The sequence below is a fragment of the Bos indicus x Bos taurus genome, chromosome 21 (genome assembly GCF_003369695.1).
Source record: "Bos indicus x Bos taurus breed Angus x Brahman F1 hybrid chromosome 21, Bos_hybrid_MaternalHap_v2.0, whole genome shotgun sequence".
Lineage (NCBI taxonomy): Eukaryota > Metazoa > Chordata > Mammalia > Artiodactyla > Bovidae > Bos > Bos indicus x Bos taurus.
This window is the reverse complement of record NC_040096.1, coordinates 8,292,207-8,312,835: the sequence shown is the minus strand read 5'-3', so window position 1 is coordinate 8,312,835 and position 20,629 is coordinate 8,292,207. Positions and strand designations below refer to the sequence as shown.

The window sequence follows — 20,629 nt, the reverse complement described above, 5'->3', positions numbered from 1 at the left end:
TGATTTTTCTCCCTTTGTTTCTTGATGAGTCTGGCTAATGGTGTGTCAATTTTATTTATCCTTTCAAAGAACCAGCTTTTGGCTTTGTTGATTTTTGCTATGGTCTCTTTTGTTTCTTTTGCATTTGTTTCTGCCCTAATTTTTAAGATTTCTTTCCTTCTACTGACCCTGGGGTTCTTTATTTCTTCCTTTTCTAGTTGCTTTAGGTGTAGAGTTAGGTTATTTATTTGACTTTTTTCTTGTTTCTTGAGGTATGCCTGTATTGCTATGAACTTTCCTCTTAGGACTGCTTTTACAGTGTCCCACAGTTTTGGGTTGTTGTGTTTTCATTTTCATTCGTTTCTATGCAAATTTTGATTTCTTTTTTGATTTCTTCTGTGATTTGTTGGTTATTCAGCAGCATGTTGTTCAGCCTCCATATGTTGGAATTTTTAATAGTTTTTCTCCTGTAATTGAGATCTAATCTTACTGCATTGTGGTCAGAAAAGATGCTTGGAATGATTTCAATTTTTTTGAATTTACCAAGGCTAGATTTATGGCCCAGGATGTGATCTATCCTGGAGAACGTTCCATGTGCACTTGAGAAAAAGGTGAAATTCATTGTTTTGGGATGAAATGTCCTATAGATATCAATTAGGTCTAACTGGTCTATTGTATCATTTAAAGTTTGTGTTTCCTTGTTAAATTTTCTGTTTAGTTGATCTATCCATAAGTGTGAGTGGGGTATTAAAGTCTCCCACTATTATTGTGTTATTGTTAATTTCTCCTTTCATACTTGTTAGCATTTGTCTTACATATTGTGGTGCTCCCGTGTTGGGTGCATATATATTTATAATTGTTATATCTTCTTCTTGGATTGATCCTTTGATCATTATGTAGTGACCATCTTTGTCTCTTTTCACAGCCTTTGTTTTAAAGTCTATTTTATCTGATATGAATATTGCTACTCCTGCTTTCTTTTGGTCCCTATTTGCATGGAAAATCTTTTTCCAGCCCTTCACTTTCAGTCTGTATGTGTCCCCTGTTTTGAGGTGGGTCTCCTGTAGACAACACATGTAGGGGTCTTGCTTTTGTATCCATTCAGCCAGTCTTTGTCTTTTGGTTGGGGCAATTCAACACATTTATGTTTAAGGTAATTATTGATAAGTATGATCCCGTTGCCATTTACTTTATTGTTTTGGGTTTGAATTTATACACCCTTTTTGTGTTTCCTGTCTAGAGAACATCCTTTAGTATTTGTTGGAGAGCTGGTTTGGTGGTGCTGAATTCTCTCAGCTTTTGCTTGCCTGTAAAGCTTTTGATTTCTCCTTCATATTTGAATGAGATCCTTGCTGGGTACGATAATCTGGGCTGTAGGTTATTTTCTTTCATCACTTTAAGTATGTCTTGCCATTCCCTCCTGGCTTGAAGAATTTCTATTGAAAGATCAGCTGTTATCCTTATGGGAATTCCCTTGTGTGTTATTTGTTGTTTTTCCCTTGCTGCTTTTAGTATTTGTTCTTTGTGTTTGATCTTTGTTAATTTGATTAATATGTGTCTTGGGGTGTTTTGCCTTGGGTTTATCCTGTTTGGGACTCTCTGGGTTTCTTGGACTTGAGTGATTATTTCCTTCCCCATTTTAGGGAAGTTTTCAACTATTATCTCCTCAAGTATTTTCTCATGGTCTTTCTTTTTGTCTTCTTCTTCTGGGACCCCTATGATTCAAATGTTGTAGTGTTTAATATTGTCCTGGAGGTCTCTGAGATTGTCCTCATTTCTTTTAATTCGTTTTTCTTTTTTCCTCTCTGATTCATTTATTTCTACCATTCTATCTTCTAATTCACTAATCCTATCTTCTGCCTCTGTTATTCTACTATTTGTTGCCTCCAGAGTGTTTTTTATTTCATTTATTGCATTATTCATTATATATTGACTCTTTTTTATTTCTTCTAGGTCCTTATTAAACCTTTCTTGCATCTTCTCAATCCTTGTCTCCAGGCTATTTATCTGTGATTCCATTTTGATTTCAAGATTTTGGATCAATTTCACTATCATTATTTGGAATTCTTTATCAGGTAGATTCCCTATCTCTTCCTCTTTTGTTTGGTTTGGTGGGCATTTATCCTGTTCCTTTACCTGCTGGGTATTCCTCTGTCTCTTCATCTTGTTTAAATTGCTGAGTTTGGGGTGTCCTTTCTGTATTCTGGCAGTTTGTGGAGTTCTCTTTATTGTGGTGTTTCCTTGCTGTGTGTGGGTTTGTACAGGTGGTTTGTCAAGGTTTCTTGGTTAGGGAAGCTTGTGTCGGTGTTCCGGTGGGTGGAGCTGTATTTCTTCTCTCTGGAGTGCATTGAAGTGTCCAGTAATGAGTTATGAGATGTCTATGGTTTTGGGGTGACTTTGGGCAGCCTGTATCTTGGAGCTCAGGGCTGTGTTCCTGTGTTGCTGGAGAATTTGCTTGGTATGTCTTGCCCTGGAACTTGTTGGCCCTTGTGTGGTGCTTGGTTTCAGTGTAGGTATGGAGGCGTTTGATGAGCTCCTGTCAATTACTATTCCCTGGAGTCAGGAGTTCCCTGGAGTCAGGGTTTGGACTTAAGCCTCCTGCTTCCAGTTATCGGTCTTATTTTTACAGTAGTTTCAAAACTTCTCCTTCTATACAGCACCATTGATAAAACATCTACGTTAAAGATGAAAAGTTTCTCCACCGTGAGGGTCACCCAGAGAGGTTCACAGCGTTACATGGAGAAGAGGGAGGAGGGAGTTAGAGGTGACCTGAATGAGATGAGGTGGAATCAATAGAGGAGAGAGTGGGCTAGCCAGTAATCACTTCCTTATGTGCACTCCACAACTGGACCACTCAGAGATGTTCACAGAGTTATACAGAGAAGAGAAGAAGGAGGGAGGAGACAGAGGTAGCCAGGAGGATAAAAGGGGGGAATGAAAAGGAAGGAGACAGATCCAGCCAGTAATCAGTTCCCTAAGTGTTCTCCACCATCTGGAACACACAGAAATTCACAGAGTTGGGTAGAGTAGAGAGGGGTTAGGGAGGAGACACAGGCGACCTGATGGAGAAAAAGGAGAGTCCAAAGGGAGAGAGAGCAGTCAAGCCAGTAATCTTGCTCCCTAGTGAAAAATGGGTACTGAAGACTGGGTTCTTAAAGGTACAAAATTGGTAACAAATACATAAAAGCAAAAATTAAAAATCTAGAGTAGAGTTTGGAATTTCAAAAATACAGTGTTAAAGAAAAGAAGAAGGAAAAGAAAGAGAGAAAAAGAAACAAACAAAATCAAACAAAGTCGCAAAAATTATAAAGAAAATATAGGTACAAAATTGATAACAAATACCAAAAAGCATAAATTAAAAATCTAGAGTAGAGTTTGGAATCTCATACATACAATGTTATATAAAAGAAGAAGAGAAAGAAATAGAGGGAAAAAAGAAGTCACAAAAATTATTTTAAAAAATATAGGTACAAAATTGATAACCAATACCAAAAAGCTAAAATTAAAAATCTAGAGTAGAGATTGGAATTTCAAAAATACAATGTTAAAGAAAAGAAGAAAAAAAAAAAAAGTCACCAAAATTATAAAAAATATATATATGAAGTTTGCTTTAAAAAAAAAGTCTTTTTTTTTTTTTGCAAAGTAATAGTAGGTTATAAAAGTGAAAATTAAAGGAATAATAGAGGACTTAAAAATTTTTTTAAAATTAAAAAAAAAGAAAGAAAGAATGATTGTAAAAATAGTAAAAATATATCTAGGACTTTCTCTGGTTTTGTTGTGGGTATTGTGGGGTCAGTTCATTTTCAGCTAGTTCCTTGGTCTGACTTATATTTCTCAAGATCTATAGGCCCCTTCCTATGTAGTCAGTACTAACCACAGGGTTTAATCTATTGCCTGTAGCTTCCAAGGCGGTTCCCTCTGTTATAGCTTCTTCTGTTTGCTGGTCTCTTCAGTGTCTGGTTTCTGCCCTGACACAAAGGGGACGGTGGTGGACACTTTTTTTTTTTTTTTTAGGCTCACTTGTTCAGTTACGCTGTGGGGACGGAGGGACGCTGCAAACAAATAACACTGGCGCGTGCTCGCAGTGCCTCAGCCACACTGAGTCTGCCCCCGCTCACGGCACGTGTAGCCTCCCTGCCCACACTGCTTAGGCTCTAGGCTGCTCCGCCGGGAACCATCCGTGGCCGGCCCTGGGCTGCATGCACCTCCCAGGTGCAAGCCGCTCAGGTTCAGGAACTCGGGTAGTCCTCAGAGGCGCAGACTCGGTTGGGCCTGCGTTTTGTGCCCTTCCCGGTCAGAGCAGCTCAGGTGATGAGGTGTTTGGCAAGCGCAATTGCTGCGACTTATCGCCTCCCTGCCGCTTGGTTATCTAGGTGTGCACCGGCACACCTTCTCAGGCAGATGTTGACCGTCCAGACCCCCAAGAAGTTTTAGTTAGCAATGAAGCCTGCTTACAGTTTTATAGATAATGTCTCTCTGGGGCTGCGATTGCCCCCTTCCGGCTCTGGCTGCCTGTCACCGGAGGGGGATGGTCTGCAGCCGGCTATCTCTGTTCAGTCCTTTGTTCCGTGCGCGGGCCTGGCGGTGTCTTAGGTTAGGGCTGGCTTTTCTCGTGGTAGATATCCCACAGTCTGGTTTGCTAGCCCAAATTATTTCATTCAGATAGCACTCAGGGTATTCAGGCCAGGTCCTTACTCTAAGCGATGCAGCCCGCGCCACGCCTCCCTGCTCAGCCCCCGCTTGCTAATGGCGTGTGCAGGCGTCTGTGCTGCTTCTCTGCTGGGGGAGTTACCATAGGGCTCGCAATCTGCGGGGTTTAATTATTTATTTTTCTTCCCTGTTATGTTGCCCTCTGTGCTTCCAAGGCTCGGCACAGATTCTGCAGTGAGAAGATTTCCTGGTGTTTGGAAACTTCTCTCTTTTTAAGACTCCCTTCCCAGGACGGAACTCCATCCCTCCCTCTTTTGTCTCTTTTTTTGTCTTTTATATTTTTTCCTACCTCCTTTCAAAGACGTGGGTTGCTTTTCTGGGTGCCTGATGTCCTCTGCCGGCATTCAGAATTTGTTTTGTGGAATTTACTCAGCGTTTAAATGTTCTTTTGATGAATTTGTGGGGGAGAAAGTGTTCTCCCCATCCTACTCCTCCGCCATCTTCTCATATTCTTTGAATACTCAGATATAGGACAGCTGAGATACTCAGATATAGGACACAGAATAGTTCTATTCTGAATTTTTCAGTAATCTCCCAACTGTTTTCTATAGTGGCTACACCAATTTACACTCCTACCAACAGTATTTGGGAGCATACGAAGGTCTCCTTTTTTCCACATCCTTGCCAACACTTGCTATTTCTTGCCTTTTTGATAACAGCTATTCCAACAGGCATGAAGTAATATCTCATTGTGGTTCTGATGTGCATTTCCTAATAATTAGTGATGTCAAACATCTTTTCATATGCCTGTTGGCCATCTGTATGTCTTCCGTAGGAAAAAAGTCTATTTCAGATATTCTGTCCATTTTTTACAACCAAGTTATTTTTCGGTGGTTGAATTATATGAGTTCTTTATATATTTTGTATAGTAACACCTTATAATATGTACATTTACAAGTGTCTTCTCCCATTTAGTAGGTAATCTTCTCATTTTGTTGATGATCTCTTTTGCGGCTATTTCTCTTGCTCGAGGAGACATATCTAGACAGGGATTGCTAAGATCAAAGCCAAACAGTGTGTTGCCTATATTTTATTCTAGAAGTTTTATGGTTTCAGGTCTTTCATTCAGGTCTTTAATCCATTTTGAGTTGATTTTGGGGTATAGGGTGAGAGAGTGTGTAATTTCACCTATTTCCATCTTGGCTGTCCCCAGCACCACTTACTGAAGAAACAATCCTTTCCTCATTGTATGTTCTTTGCCCTTTTGTTATAACTTAATAGATTTTATATGTGTGAGTTTATGTCTGGGTTCTCAATTCCATTCCATTGACCTATATACGTTTTTCTGCAAATACCATGCTGTTTTAATTGCTATACTTTGTAAACAGAGTGTGTAATCAGAAAGTGTGGTCTCTCCAGCTTTGTCCTTTTTCTCGGGATTGCTTTGTCTATTTCAAGTCTTTTGTGGTTCCATATAAATTCTAGTTTTTTTTTTTTGTTTAATTTCTGTGAAAAATATTCTTGGTATTTTGATAGGGATTGCACTAAATCTGTAGATTGCTTTAGGTCATATGGACATTTTAACCATGTTAACTCTTCCAATTCATGAGCACAGAATATCTTTCCATTTATTTGTATCTTCTTCCATTTCAGGTCTTTTACTTCCAGGTCAAATTTATTCCAAGGTATTTGATCTTTTTGTGGCAATTATAAGTAGAATTGTTTTCTTAATTTTTCTTTCTGCTAGCTCATTGTTAGCATAGAAACATAGCACATTTTTGTATGCTAAATTTATACCTTCCAACTTCACTGTATTCACTGATTATGGCTAATAGTTCTTTGGTAGAATCTTAAGAGTTTTCTATATATCAATATAAAATCATGTCATCCACAAAGAGTTTTACTTCTTTTCTGAAATGGATACCTTTTATTTCTTTTTCTTGCCTAATTGCCCTTGCTAGGACTTCCAATACTATGTTAAATAAGAGTGGCAAGAGTCTTGTTCTGGTCTTGTTCCTGATTTTCAAGAGAGAGCTTTCAGTTTTTCATGACTGAGTGTGATATTGGCTGTAAGATTACCAAATATGACCTATATTATGTTTATGTATGTCCGGGCAATCAAGATTCCCAGGAGAAATATCAATAACTTCAGATATGCTAATGACACCACCCTTAGGGCAGAAAGTGAAGAAGAACTAAAGAGCCTCTTGATGAAAGTGAAAAAGGAAAGTGAAAAAGTTGGCTTAAAACTCAACTTTCAGAAAAGTGAGATCATGGCATCTGATCCTATCATTTCATGGCATATAGATGGGTAAACAGTGGGAACAGTGACAGACTTTATTTTGGGGGGTTCCAAAATCACTGCAGATGTTGACTGCAGCCATGAAATTAAAAGACGCTTACTCCTTGGAAGGAAAGTTATAACCAACCTAGACAGCATATTAAAAAGCAGAGACGTTACTTTGCCAGCAAAGGTCCAAATAGTCAAAGCTATGGTTTTTCCAGTAGGCATGCATGGATGAGAGAGTTGGACTGTAAAGAAAGCTGAGCCCTGAAGAATTGATGCTTTTGAACTGTGTTGTTGGAGAAGACTCTTGAGATTCCCTTGGACTGCAAGGAGATCAAACCAGTCATCCTAAAGGAAGTCAGTCCTGAATATTCTTTGGAAGGACTGATGCTAAAGCTGAAATTCCAATACTTTGGCCACCTGATGTGAAGAACTTACTCACTGGAAAAGACCCTGATGCTGGGAAAGATTGAAGGTGGAGGAGAAGGGGATGACAGAGGATGAGATCGTTGATGGCATCACCAACTCAATGGACATGAGTCTGAGTAAACTCCAGGAGTTAGTGATGGACAGGGAGGCCTGGCATGCTGCAGTCCATGGGGTCACAAAGAGTTGGACACGACTGAGCGACTGAACTGATGTTCCTTCTACATCACTTTATTGAGAATTTTTATCATAAGAGGATGTTTAATCTTATCAACTGATTTTCTACGTCTACAGAGATAATTGTATGTTTTTTATCCTTCAATTTTTTTATGTTCTGCATCATGCTGACTGATCTGCATATGTTGAACCATTTTTTAAATATTTACTTATTTATTTTTGACTGTACTGAGCCTTAGCTGTGGCACACAGGCTTAGTTGCCCCATGGCATGTGGGCTCTTAGTTCCTCAACCAAGGATTGAACGTGTGTCCCTTGAATGGGAAGGTGGATTCTTAACCACTGGACTACCAGAGAAGTCCCTACATTGAACCGTTCTTGCGCCTCTGGAACAAATCCCATTTGATCATGGTACACAAACCTTTTAATGTATTATTGGATTTTCTTTGCTAATATTTTGTTGAGGATTTTTACAACTATGTTAATCAGAGATACTGAAGTATGTTCATCACTCTGTGTGTGCGTATACACATGTGTTGTCTTTGTCTGATTTTTGTATTAGGGTGATGCTGTCCTTGCAAAATGAGTTAGAAAGCATTCCCTTCTATTACATACTTTGGAAGAGTTTGGGAAAGACAGGCCTTAAAGCTTTGAATATTTGGTAGAATTCACCTGTGAAGCTGCCTGGTTCTGGACTTCTGTTTGCTGGGAGCTTCTGACTACTGTTTCAATCTCTGTACTAGTGATCAGTCTATTCCGATTTTTAATTTATTCATGATTCAGCCTTGGACAGTTGTTGAGTTCTAAGAATCCGTGCATTTCTTCTAGGCTGTCCAATTTGTTGGCATACAGCTGTTCATAATCTTCTCTTGTAAGCCTTGGTGTTTCTGTGGTATAGATTGTTATTTCTCCTCTTTCATTTCTGATTTTACTGCTTCTTTCCTTCTACTGACTGGTATTTCTTTGTTCTTTTTCTTCTAGTTCCTTTCAGTGTACGTTCAGATTGTTCACTAGGATTCTTATTGCATCTTGAAGTAGGCCTGTTTTGCTACCTTTCAGTGTACGTTCAGATTGTTCACTAGGATTCTTATTGCATCTTGAAGTAGGCCTGTTTTGCTACCTTTCAGTGTACGTTCAGATTGTTCACTAGGATTCTTATTGCATCTTGAAGTAGGCCTGTTTTGCTACCTTTCAGTGTACGTTCAGATTGTTCACTAGGATTCTTATTGCACCTTGAAGTAGGCCTGTTTTGCTATAAACTTCCCTCTTAGTATCACTTTTGCCACATCTTGTAAATTTTGGTATGCTGTCTTTTCATCTTACTTTAATCTTCAGTGATTTTGTATTTCTCCTCTGACTTCTTCATTGACTTAACAGTCACTCCGTAACACTTTGCTCAGTCTCCACATATCTGTGATTTTTCCAGCTTTGTTCTTGTAGTTGACTTTTAGTTTCATCCCATACCATTGTGATCAGAAAAGATGCTTGATATGATTTCAGTCTTCTTAAATGTACTGAGATTTGTTTTGTGTCCCAACTTATGGCCTACCCTTGAAAAAGTCCCAAGAGCACTTGAGAAGAATGTGCATTCTGCCTCATTTGGATGGAATGTTCTGTACAAATCTATCCAATCCATCTGGTCTGATGTTTCACTTAAGGCCCAGTTTCCTTGTGGATTTTTTTGTCTGGATGATTTAGCCATGGATGTAAAAGAGATGTTGAAGTCCCCCACTATTATTGTGTTGCTGTCAATTTCTCCCTTTAGGTCTGTTAACAATTATATATATTTGGGTGCCCTTATGTTAAACGAATATGTGTGTGTGTGTGTGTGTGTGTGTGTGTGTGTGTGTGTGTTGTGTGTATCAACCACTATGACAGTATGATGTTTTCTTGATAAATTGCCGCCCCCCATCCCTTTATTTTTACATACCATCCATTTTGGTCTCTTGGTAAATTTTTTGACTTTAAGTCTATTCTGTCTGCTATGAGTATGGCTTCACCCACTTTCTTTTGGGGGCCATTTCCTTGGAACATCATCTTCCAACCCTTCACTCTTAGCCTATGTTTATTTTTAGGGCTGAAATGAGTCTCCTGGAATCTCCGGTAACAAATTGGTTCTTGTTTTTTAATCCACCCAGGCACTCTGTGTCTTCTGAGGGGTGAATTCACTCCATTCACATTTAGGGTAATTATTGATGAATGAGGACTTAGCACTGCCATTTCATCTTTTGTTGCTGGTTTCTCTGTATCATTGCTGGTTTCTTTTTCTTTGTGTTTCAGCCTGTCATCTTGGTTTTGTGGTTTCCTATGATATTTTTTCACAGTTTCCTCCTTTTTTATGTTTCATGCCTCTGTTCTAGATTTATGTGTTGTGGTTACCATGAGGTTTGTATAAAACATCTCATAGATAATCCTTTTTCTGCGGATAGCATCTTATCTTCATTTACGTATAGGGTTCTTGTCCTTTCCCTGCTTCTCCTTTTCTATTTTTGTTTTTTTCAAATTATCCCTTTAACCTTTATGCTATAATAAATTAAAACTGATTCTGATAAACAGTTATAATTTTCTGATTCTATTCATATTTATCAACTTAGTTTTCTGTCCTTTTACCCTTTTGGTTCTGGTAGAAAAACTCCTTTCAACATTTCCTATAAGGCATGTCTAGTGTTGGTGACGGAGAAGGCAATGGCACCCCACTCCAGTACTCTTGCCTGGAAAATCCCATGGATGGAGGAGCCTGTTAGGCTGCAGTCCATGGGGTCGCAAAGAGTCGGACACGACTGAGCAACTTCACTTTCCCTTTTCACTTTCATGCATTGGAGAAGGAAATGGCAACCCACTCCAGTATTCTTGCCTGGAGAATCCCAGAGATGGGGGAGCCTGGTGGGCTGCCGTCTATGGGGTTGCACAGAGTAGGACACGACTGAGGTGACTTAGCAGTGTTGGTGAACTCCCTCAGTTTTTATTTATCTCAGGAAGTCTTTATTTCACCTTTATATCTGAGTGATAATATTTCTGGATAAAGTATTTTCAGGTGACATTTTTTATCTTTCAAATATCATTCTCCTCCTTCCTGGCCTATAGACTTCTTGCTGAGAAATCTGCTGATAGCCTCTGTGGGTGTTTCTGGAGCAGAGACACTTTTTATCATCATCCCCTCATCCCTGGCCTGCCTTTAAAATTAATTCTTTGTCATTGATTTTTGATAGTTTTAAGATAGTTTGTCTTAAAGAAGCTCTTTTCGCATTGAGGCAATTAGGTGTTCTCTTAGTTTCAAGGACTTGTATACCCAATTTCTTCTGAGGTTTGAGAACTTCTCAGCTTTGATTTCTTTAAGGAATCTCTCTGCTCCCTTATCCCTCTCCTGTCCTTTTGGGATACACATTACCCTCATGTTTACCCTTCCCATGAAGCTGGATAGCTCTCATAGAATGTCCTCATTTTTTATGTCTTATTTCTCTTTCCTATAATACTTGCATCATTTATAGATTTCTGTCTTTGAACACACTATTTCTCTCTTCCATATGGTCTGAAATATTTCCAGTGCTTTCTAATGCATTCTTTATCTCATTTATTGAGTTCTTCAGCTCCAGAATTTCTGCTTGATTCTTTTTAGAGTCTTTAGTAGCGTATTACTTCTGATCACTAATTTTATTACTGAGCTCATTGAACTGCCTTTCTGAGTTTTCTTGTTGCTCTATGAATTTCTTCATGACACCTCTTTTGAATTTTTTGTCAGTTAAATTGTGATATCCCATGACTTTAAATTTGGCTTCTGGAGAAATGTCATTTTCCTTTTGTGGTATGGTGTTACTTTGGTTCTTCACTTGGCGCTTGATGTGTTGTTCCTGTCATTACATCTGAAGCAGTATCTTTCTGCTTGATTCTGATTCAACAGGGCAGAAATTCGGTCTTTTGTTTTCCAGTAGGTGGCGCAATAACACAAGTTTATGGTTTTCCTTACCTGCTGCCTCCAATTACACCTGCGAATTGGTCCATTCTACCCTCTCCCACTTCTGTCGGAGGAGTGGCTCTGTCTCCTCCTTATTGCTTCTTGTGTCTCCAGGGGCCACTGAGGCCTTCCTGCTCCCAGTGTCACTGGCTGTGCTCTCGCCCCTGGTGCCCAGCATCCCTGAGCTGCAGACTCTGCTGCCACAGGGGAGGACACTGGCAAGAAAGATCAGGATTGGACCGGCACCTCAGAGGCCAGGGCTGCTTTCCCTCACCCCCTATTGCTATCTGTTCTCTGGACGACCGGCTCAGCTCCCACAGCCAGAGAGCCAGGCTGCTGCTCCCTAGCTCTGCCTTCCCTCTGCATTCCAGTCCACCCAGCTTTAAATGTACAGACGCAGAATTTTCCACCATACTGGTGTGTTGAGCAGAGGCACTTTTGCTGAACTGCAAATGCTTTACTGGGTGTAGACCGAAGGGGAGCTTTTTATTCCACCATGTTGCTGATGTCACTCTGATATAACTGATTTTAAATAGGTCCAGATGTTGGATTTGGCAGACAAAGAACTCAAAATGACTTTACAAATATGTTCAAAGAATTAAAGTAATTCTTTAAATTAAAGGGAAAGATATGCTCAATGAATAAATAGAGAATCTCAACAGAGAAATCGAAACTATACATAATAGAAATTATACAGGTCAAACCTATAATAACTGAAATCTTTAAATAGGCTCAATGACAGTTTGGAGATGGCAGATAAACTTGAATACAGATCAACAGAAATTATCCAACCAAAAAAGAGGGAAATGTTTGAATAAAAATGAACAAAATTTCAGAGACTACAAGACAATATGAAGCACCCCAACATACATATAACTGGGATCCCAGATAAAGAAAAGAGCATAAAAATTTGAAGAACTAATCTCCAAAATCTTCCCAAATTTGGTAGGAAACTGGATTCAAGAAGCTCAACAAAGCCCCAAAAAGATAAATGAAAATAAAATCACTCCTAGGAAAATCACAGTTAAACTGCAAAAAAGCTAAAGAGAAAGACTTGAAAGCATTCAGAGAAAAATGCCATTTTATGTGTGAAGAACAACAATAAATTAATTGCGGACTTCTCACCAAAGACTATGAAAGCCAGAAGATACTGGAACAATATATTCAATTTCTGAAGGAAAAAAGGTATCACTAACTATTCTATAACTGGATAAACAACACTTCAAATACATAAGTTAAATAAAGACATTTTCAATAAACAAAACTTCAGAGACTTTATTGCCATCAACTCCCTACAAGAAATTTTAAAGGAAGAACTCTAGCCTGAAGGGCAACTGGAACCTATACAAAAAATTTTAATGGTAAATATCTGGATAAACATTTCTAAATTATATATTTTTTCTTTACACCTTTAAAAGATATAACTATCTAAATTAAAATTTATAAGTCAGTAGCAACAGGTTTATAACAAACATCTAATTTATCAACACAACAATAGCACTATGAAATAATAGGTATATAAAAATAAACTATTGCAAGGTTTCTATATTTTACCTGAAGTAATTCAATATTCACTCTAAGTTAATCTAAGTTTAAGATGCATATGTAATCTCTAGAGCAACAACTTTTAAAAGTACAAAAATATAAAGCTAGAATGCCAAAAAAGAAATTAAAATGAAACAGTAAAAAATATCTGATTAAAACAAAATAAGACAGGAAAAGAAGAACAGAGAAAAACAAAAAGAAACAGAAGACATAAAACAAATTGCAACAGAGAAGATCTAAGTACAACCATATCAATAATTAAATGGAAATAGACTAATATTCCAATCAAAAGACAGAGATTATTAAAACTAGATTTAAAATCTAAGACCCAATTTTATGCTGTCAACAAAACACATGCTTTAAATATAAAGACATAAATGACTAAAAGTAAAAGGCTAGGAAGAATATATTCTATGCAAACAGTAAGCAAGAAGATGAAGTGGCTGTAGTAATAGCAGAGAAAATAAATTTCATAACAAGAGATATCACTGAAGACAAGTGGAGGGCTAACAAGAGATATCACCAAAGACAAGTGGAGGGCCACTTCATAATGACAGAATGGTCAACACATCAGACAAATATAGCAGTTATAATTTAGATGTGATTAATGACAAAATTCCAAAATACATGAAGTACAAAATACACAAAATACAGACAGAACCAAAAGAAGAAAGAGGTGAATCCACAATCACAAATACCTTAACATACTTCCCTCAGAACTTTACAATCAGGTAAATATATTAGCAAGAATATTGAATGACAGTATCAATCACCTTAATCTAACTAACACTTCAAAACGTGAAACCCAATACCTGCAAAATACACCCACTCTTTCGAGTCCATATGGAGTATATACCAAGATAAACCCCATACAGGACTATAAAACAACTCTCAATAGGTTTCAAAAATATTAAAATGTTAAGACTATATTATCTTATTGCAACAGAATTAAATTAAAAATCAACAAAAAGAAAACATCGGAAGTGCTCACAAATATCTGGAAATTAAAAACTTACTTTTAAAGAAATCATAAAAATCATAAAGTAAATTGGAAAATACTTTGAGCTGAATTATAATGAAATTTGGTAAATGATAAATTAGGTTGCACTAAAATTTAAAACTTCTGCGCTCTGAAAAAATTATGCCAAAATGAAAATGTTTTCAAAATATATCTGATTAAGAACAGAGAGCTATAACATATAAAGAATATTCAATGCTCAGTAATATTAATAAGAAAACAAACAACCCAATAAAAAAATAGGCAAAAATATCTGAACAGACACTTCACCAAAGAAGATATATGACCATCAGAAAAGCACATGAAAACATGATAATACCATTAGGAAAATGCAAATTAAAATCAAAATTAGATATCAGATACCAAATTGCAGAATGACTAAAATTAACAATATAACACCGAGGACAAGTAAGCATGTGAAATGACTGGAGCTCTCAAACACTGACGATAGCAAAGTCTATGTAACTATTCCATAGAAATACTTTTATTCTGGCTCTCCAAAAAACAAGCTAATCCAGAAATAAGCAGTACAAAAAAAAAAAGTTTTTAATTGTCAGAAAAATACTTTTTATTTACTTAATTTTCTATTCATTTCATACTTTTTAAACTCAGTTTTTGGGTGACTAACAGTCAATTGCCACTTAAAAAAATCAGTTCATGGGTCATGGGTGAAAACGAGACCTAGTAAGCAGCTTCAGAGATAGTGAATGTGAAACTATTAGTCACTCAGTCATGTCTGACTCTTTGCAACACCATGGACTGTAGCCCATCAGGCTCCTCTGTTCATGGAATTCTCCAGGCAAGAATACCAGAGTGGGTTGCCATTTCCTTCTCCAGGGGATCTTCCTAACCAAGGGATGAAACCCAGGTCTCCCACATTGCAGGCAGATTCTTTATCGTGTGAGCCACCAAGGAATCCCAAGCAGAGATTTGGGATTTGTAGAATCATCAGATTTGTAGAATTCATGAGAAACGAAGAGGAGGCAGAAATCCAAGCACCGAGTCTGATCTGCCTCAATTCAACAGCTTAATATCCTCCTTCCCTGCTATAGTTCTGGGTCTGTCATGAGATGAATGAGACATCACACCCAACCTCTGCTTGATTCTCTTGGAACAAAGTCTGGGATATCATGGAGACCAGCAGCAACAGCCGCACTGGACAAGACCAAGGCCAAGCTCTTTCTGCCCCTAAACCGTGGCTCACACATCAAGTCCAAATCTATTAACAGTTTTTGTTACTGTTAGTAGGACATTTATAGCACAAAGGATTTTGCCACAAACTGAAGACAAGCCATTTGGTAGAAGATGACAACAAATGGGTCGCCTGAGAAAGAGGAATTACCAAAATACTTCCTCTTTGAGGATTCTCCAGATCCCTTGGTTTATAAATGAATGTCTAAAGAACACGGCCACCCAAGGAGTGAAGCAGGACATCAAAATCGAAGGACAAACGGCTCTCAATGCCCCAGGAGCTGACAGACACAGTGCCTCTGCCTCGATGACTGACTCTGACAAATAATGACCTACACGACTGGTTTGTGTGAGACACAAGTTGTCTCACACCACACCGAGGGAAGGGAAAAAGTGAGAAAGGCCAATCTATTCCATCCTGGACACGTGGAACAGATACCCATGTGAACGCAGCTCAAAACCACAATAGTAGCTTTTGTATCCCCAGGGAAAAACACTTAACTAAGACAATAGCATATCTGTGGTGATGTACTTGGAAATTTTGTTTTTGCTAAAATCCAGAACTTTGTAAGAATTAAACAATAGGGCTTGACCAGCTGAGTCAGAGATGTTGACAGAACTTTCAAAGAAACTATTAAAGAAAGCAATGTTAAAGAAGAGCGTGATCCCTTAGACAAAATAGCACAAGTTTCACACACCCTGCTCCTCACCTCCCCTAAAAATAAGTCCCAGGACTTTACCCTAACCTCGCTATCGTGGCCGACCTCCCTCTTTTCTGAGGTAATGTCTATAAATCTTGGCATCCAGTGTGCCTTTGCACCACATGTCAGCTATTAGCGATGGTGTTTTTCCTGACAGCAAACTGGTAACATTAAAGAAAGGAATAGCATTGTGCTTGCAAAGTCATTTTACAACCATTAACGGCAACAACCATCTTACAGGGGACGTGGCACTATCTGGGAACCCAAGGGCCCTAATGGATCTTCCTCCTCTTTGCCAGTAAAACGAGAAACGTGGTGAAAACGAAATCCATACCTCGGGCTTATTTACATGACAGCTGAACTAGTGACACTTCTCGCGCCAGAAGATTCTCTCCAAGGAACGTCTGTGCTCAGGGCGTCCTCCGAGCAGGCAGGCACCCAGAGCCTCCCCGCAAGCCTGAAGGGGTGGTGGCCCCACGTGGCCGCACGGTCCTCACCTTTCCTTTTGGTTGTGTAAAATCCAACAGCTGCTCCATCTCGCCACAGAATCTTAGCCTCCTCCTTCACAGAGTGAGGTAAAAAAAACATGTCATCATCATCCAAATTCCTTTCTAGTCTTCCAAAAATAACGACGTTCAGAATGAAAAGCACAATCCTTTCCCCAAATGACTGAACCTTTGAAGGAAAAACAAAAAGAACATCTAAGTGAGACAAGTAGGGAAAGTCAGACACAATAAATTCGATGCTTGGAATCAACCCACATGCCGGGGGCCAGGTGTGGGCTCCCCCACCACGCAATTCTTCTCGTGCTTGAGATCAAAACTGGGGATCACAGTTTCTCATGGAGGTTTTCTCAACCCTGGCCTTTCACACCCACCCTGGCCTCCAGGAGCAGGGAGGAGGGCCAGAAAGGCCCCCTTGGTCTCCAGGGCCACAGACGTGGAGTGTGAGGGGACAGAGAATAATCAGTCACATATCAGTGAAACAGGAGGTGACTTCCAGGCAAGCCATTTCAGCAGAAACACTGGATGTGTCCAGAGAGAAACCCAATCTGCCATATCTTTAACAACAGCTCCAGAATTCTGACGCTTGGAAGGAAGGTAAATAATAGAGGGTCATTACTGGTGTGCAGTTGCTACACCAAGATCAACTGATTTTCAATGACTTGTGACAGATTTTGAGCACATACCAGTGTCTCAACCCCACAGAGTTACTGGAACTCGAGGCCCAGCCCATCCTAAGGCTACATATGGAACCATCTCTCACCCATTGCAATGTCACGACAATTGAGGAACTGTACTGTGGTCAAGATCAGGCCCACAAAAGGGCTTCATCGTTAACAAGTCAAAATGACTTCCTGTTCCTGCCTTTCAGCATTCGCTGCATTCATATAGCTCACGGCTGGCACAGTTCAGTTGCTCGGTCATGTCCGAGCAACTGCAGCATGCCAGGCTTCCCTGTCCATCACCAACTCCAAGAGGTTGCTCAAACTCATGTCCGTTGAGTCGGTGATGCCATCCAACCATCTCATCCTCTGTCGTCCCCTTCTTCTCCTGCCTTCAATCTTTCCCAGCATCAGGGTCTTTCCTAATGAGTCAGTTCTTTGTATCAGGTGGCCAAAGTATTGGAGCTTCAGCTTCAGCATCAGTCCTTCTAATGGATATTCAGGGTTGACTTCCTTTAGGATGGACTGGTTGGATCTCCTTGCAGTCCAAGGGATCTCAAGAGTCTTATCCAACTCCTCAGCTCAAAAGCATCAATTCTTTGGCACTCAGCCTTCTTTATGGTCCAACTCTCATATCCATACATGACTACTGGAAAAACCATAGCTTTGACTATATGGACCTTTGTTGGCAAAGTAATGTCTCTGCTTTTTAATATGCTGTCTAGGTTAGATATAGCTTTTCTTCCAAAGAACAAGCGTCTTAATTTCACGGCTGGCACAGGTGGTACAAAGGAAGGCCTCCTGCACCCACAGCAGACATAACTAATCAATCCCCATTCTATGTGACTGAGCCCAGATACAGTATAAATTCAGCCCTCTGGACAACTACAAGAAACCACTAAAATGTGGCTGCTGCTGCTGCTGCTAAGTCACTTCAGTCGTGTCTGACTCCTAGCGACCTCATAGACTGCAGTCCACCAGGCTCATCTGTCCATGGGATTTTCCAGGCAAGAGTACTGGAGTGGGGTGCCATTGCCTTCTCCGCTAAAATGTGGCACTTGAGGTAAAACCAAACAGCCAGTGACACAATGACAGTATTATTAGATTTTACTCAGACAACATTCCCATATGACAGCCTAAGGGCCTGGGTGTTTATCACCCCTTCGTATGCACCACGATGAAATCAGCAAGAGTATTATTAATGCCTGGGCTGAGACTGCCACCCACATGCTACCATTTGATTCTTACCAGCCACGAGGGAAATCCTGGTTTACAGGTGAGGAAACTGAAGCTCAAAGAGGGTAAGCAGTTACATTTGTTGATTTCACTGCCTCGTTCACAAGAGGACTTAAGACAGTTGGATGAGGGCTCTGCCAAAGGCAGGCCAGGTCTGAAACCCCAGACCAGGACTTCTGAGCCCCAGGCCAGTGGACCCGCTGCAGCCCAGAAGGCTGCTCCCTTCTGCATTTTCATCCATTAGGGCTCTGGGAGAGGGAACTGCTGCTGCGTGCATGCTCAGTTGTGTCCGACTCTTTGCAGCCCCCTGGACTGTAGCTCACCAGGCTCCTCTGTCCATAGGATTTTCCAGGCAAGAATACTGGAGTGGGTTGCCATGCCCTCCTTCAGGGGATCTTCCTGACCATCACTTCTCCTGCATTGCAGGCATTTTCTTTACCACTGTGCCACATGCAAAGTCCGTAAGTTTGACATAAATATGATGCTTGGTTTTATATTTAATGCGTGCTGTGCTCAGTCGCTTCAGTCGTGTCCAACTCTTTGTGACACTATGGACCGTAACCCACCAGGCTCTGTCCATGGGATTCTCCAGGCAAGATTACTGGAGTGGGTTTCCATTTCCTTCTCCAGAGGATCTTCCCTACTCAGGGATCGAACCTGAGTCTCCTGGATTGCGGACAGATTCTTTTACTGCTGAGCCACCAGGGAAGCCCTTTATATTTAATACTTGACCCTTAAGTATTTATCATCATCATCATCATTTGTGGTTGTGGCTTCTCGACTTAGATTTGCTGGGAGAGCTTCAGCAACTCACAGTTCGTTTCAGTTTGTTTCTTCCACAAGTCAAGGGAGAAGACTGCCTCAGTGGTCTCTCAAACACTTGTATGTTTTTCAGATGCTTCAGTAATAAAAATAAATCAGCTTGCGGCCCTCTAACAAATGGCATGAAGTGCTTAGTCCCAATAAACTTATTAATTGGCCCAGAATGCAAACTATTTCACCTTCATCTGGAGCCAAATCTTAGATGAGAAAAAGATTTGCAAAAGCTGCACCAGCTTAACTCTGAGAAGCCACCCCAATTTTGTATTTCAGACAGTAGCAGCCAAATCAAGTTCTGACTTTAAGAATAACTAGTTCATCACGAAACCCGACGCGTGTGATGTGGGAGGTTATATTTTTCAACTTATAAAACCAAAAAGTTCAGAGGAAAGCCAGAAGAGAAAAACAGATTGCATCTGGCAGAAGGGAAATAACCAATCAAAACCTGGCAGGAGAAAAAAGGAAAAAAAGAAAATGCACTTAATTTGTCCAATTTCATTATGGGGGTGGGAGGGGAATGTGTGACATGTGATTCTGACTTAGAGACATTTCTGAAAACAAAAAAACTAAGATCCAGTTCTAATCCCTCAATTAGGGCCACTAATGATGTTCACAGAAAGAACACTAAGGAAGCTGGGTTTCAGTTTGGTTTGGTAATTTGTGAAGAGCTGGCTAAGAAATAGAATGCAATTAAAAGGAAAGAAGTCAAGACCCCGTGTTCTATAAATTGAGAGGAAAACTATCCCCACACACAGATGGGGCAGACAGATCTTTACAACCTGGTTCATTAAGTGGAATTAACACTCAGTTTCTGTTCACAGCATTAGCCACATTTTCAGAAAATGTGAGGGCTTTCCTGGTCTAAATTTAGAATTGATACACAAAGGAAGTTACCACTCTTGCTCTGGGAAAAAAAAAAAAACTATATATATATGTATGTATGTATGTATATTTAAAGAGCAAACCAGACTCTTCCTAGAATTTAGAGCACCCAGTCACTCATGCCACCTGCTTCATCTATGGCCAGTGACACACACAGCTATGTCAGGCAGCCTCACTGAGTACATCATGCTTATTTGCTGAACCTCCAGCCACCATTAATTTACTGGAAGAAAGCCCTTTTCAAAATAATATCTATCAAATCAATTAAAAACAGACCTGAAAACGTCTGCCATTTGTGACAATATGGATGGAACTTGAGGGCATGGTGCTGAATGAAATAAGGGGGAAAACAGTGTGTGGCCTCACCTATACATGTAACATTAAACGGCCAACCTCACAGCAACAGAGGCCAAGTGGTGGTTGCCAGGGTCTGGGCGTGGGGAAAAGGGAAAGATGATCAGTAGGTTCAAACTTCCAATAATAAGATGGACAAGTTCTGGGGGTCTAATACACAGCATGCTGATTGTAGCTAATGATACCTGTAATTATATACTTGAAAGTTGCCAAGAGCATAGGTCACCACACAAAAAGAAATGGCAATT

At 39.8% G+C, this 20,629-nt stretch overlaps 1 protein-coding gene across 1 annotated transcript in view; it reads right to left on the bottom strand.

Annotated features, from left to right (window-relative positions):
- FAM169B (family with sequence similarity 169 member B) overlaps window positions 1–20,629 on the bottom strand; it is a 96,600-nt gene that overhangs the window by 29,671 nt on the left and 46,300 nt on the right. Inside the window, exon 5 of the mRNA XM_027521636.1 lies at window positions 16,423–16,600. Coding sequence (XP_027377437.1) covers window positions 16,423–16,600 — 178 coding nt within the window. The remainder of the gene's footprint in view (window positions 1–16,422; window positions 16,601–20,629) is intronic.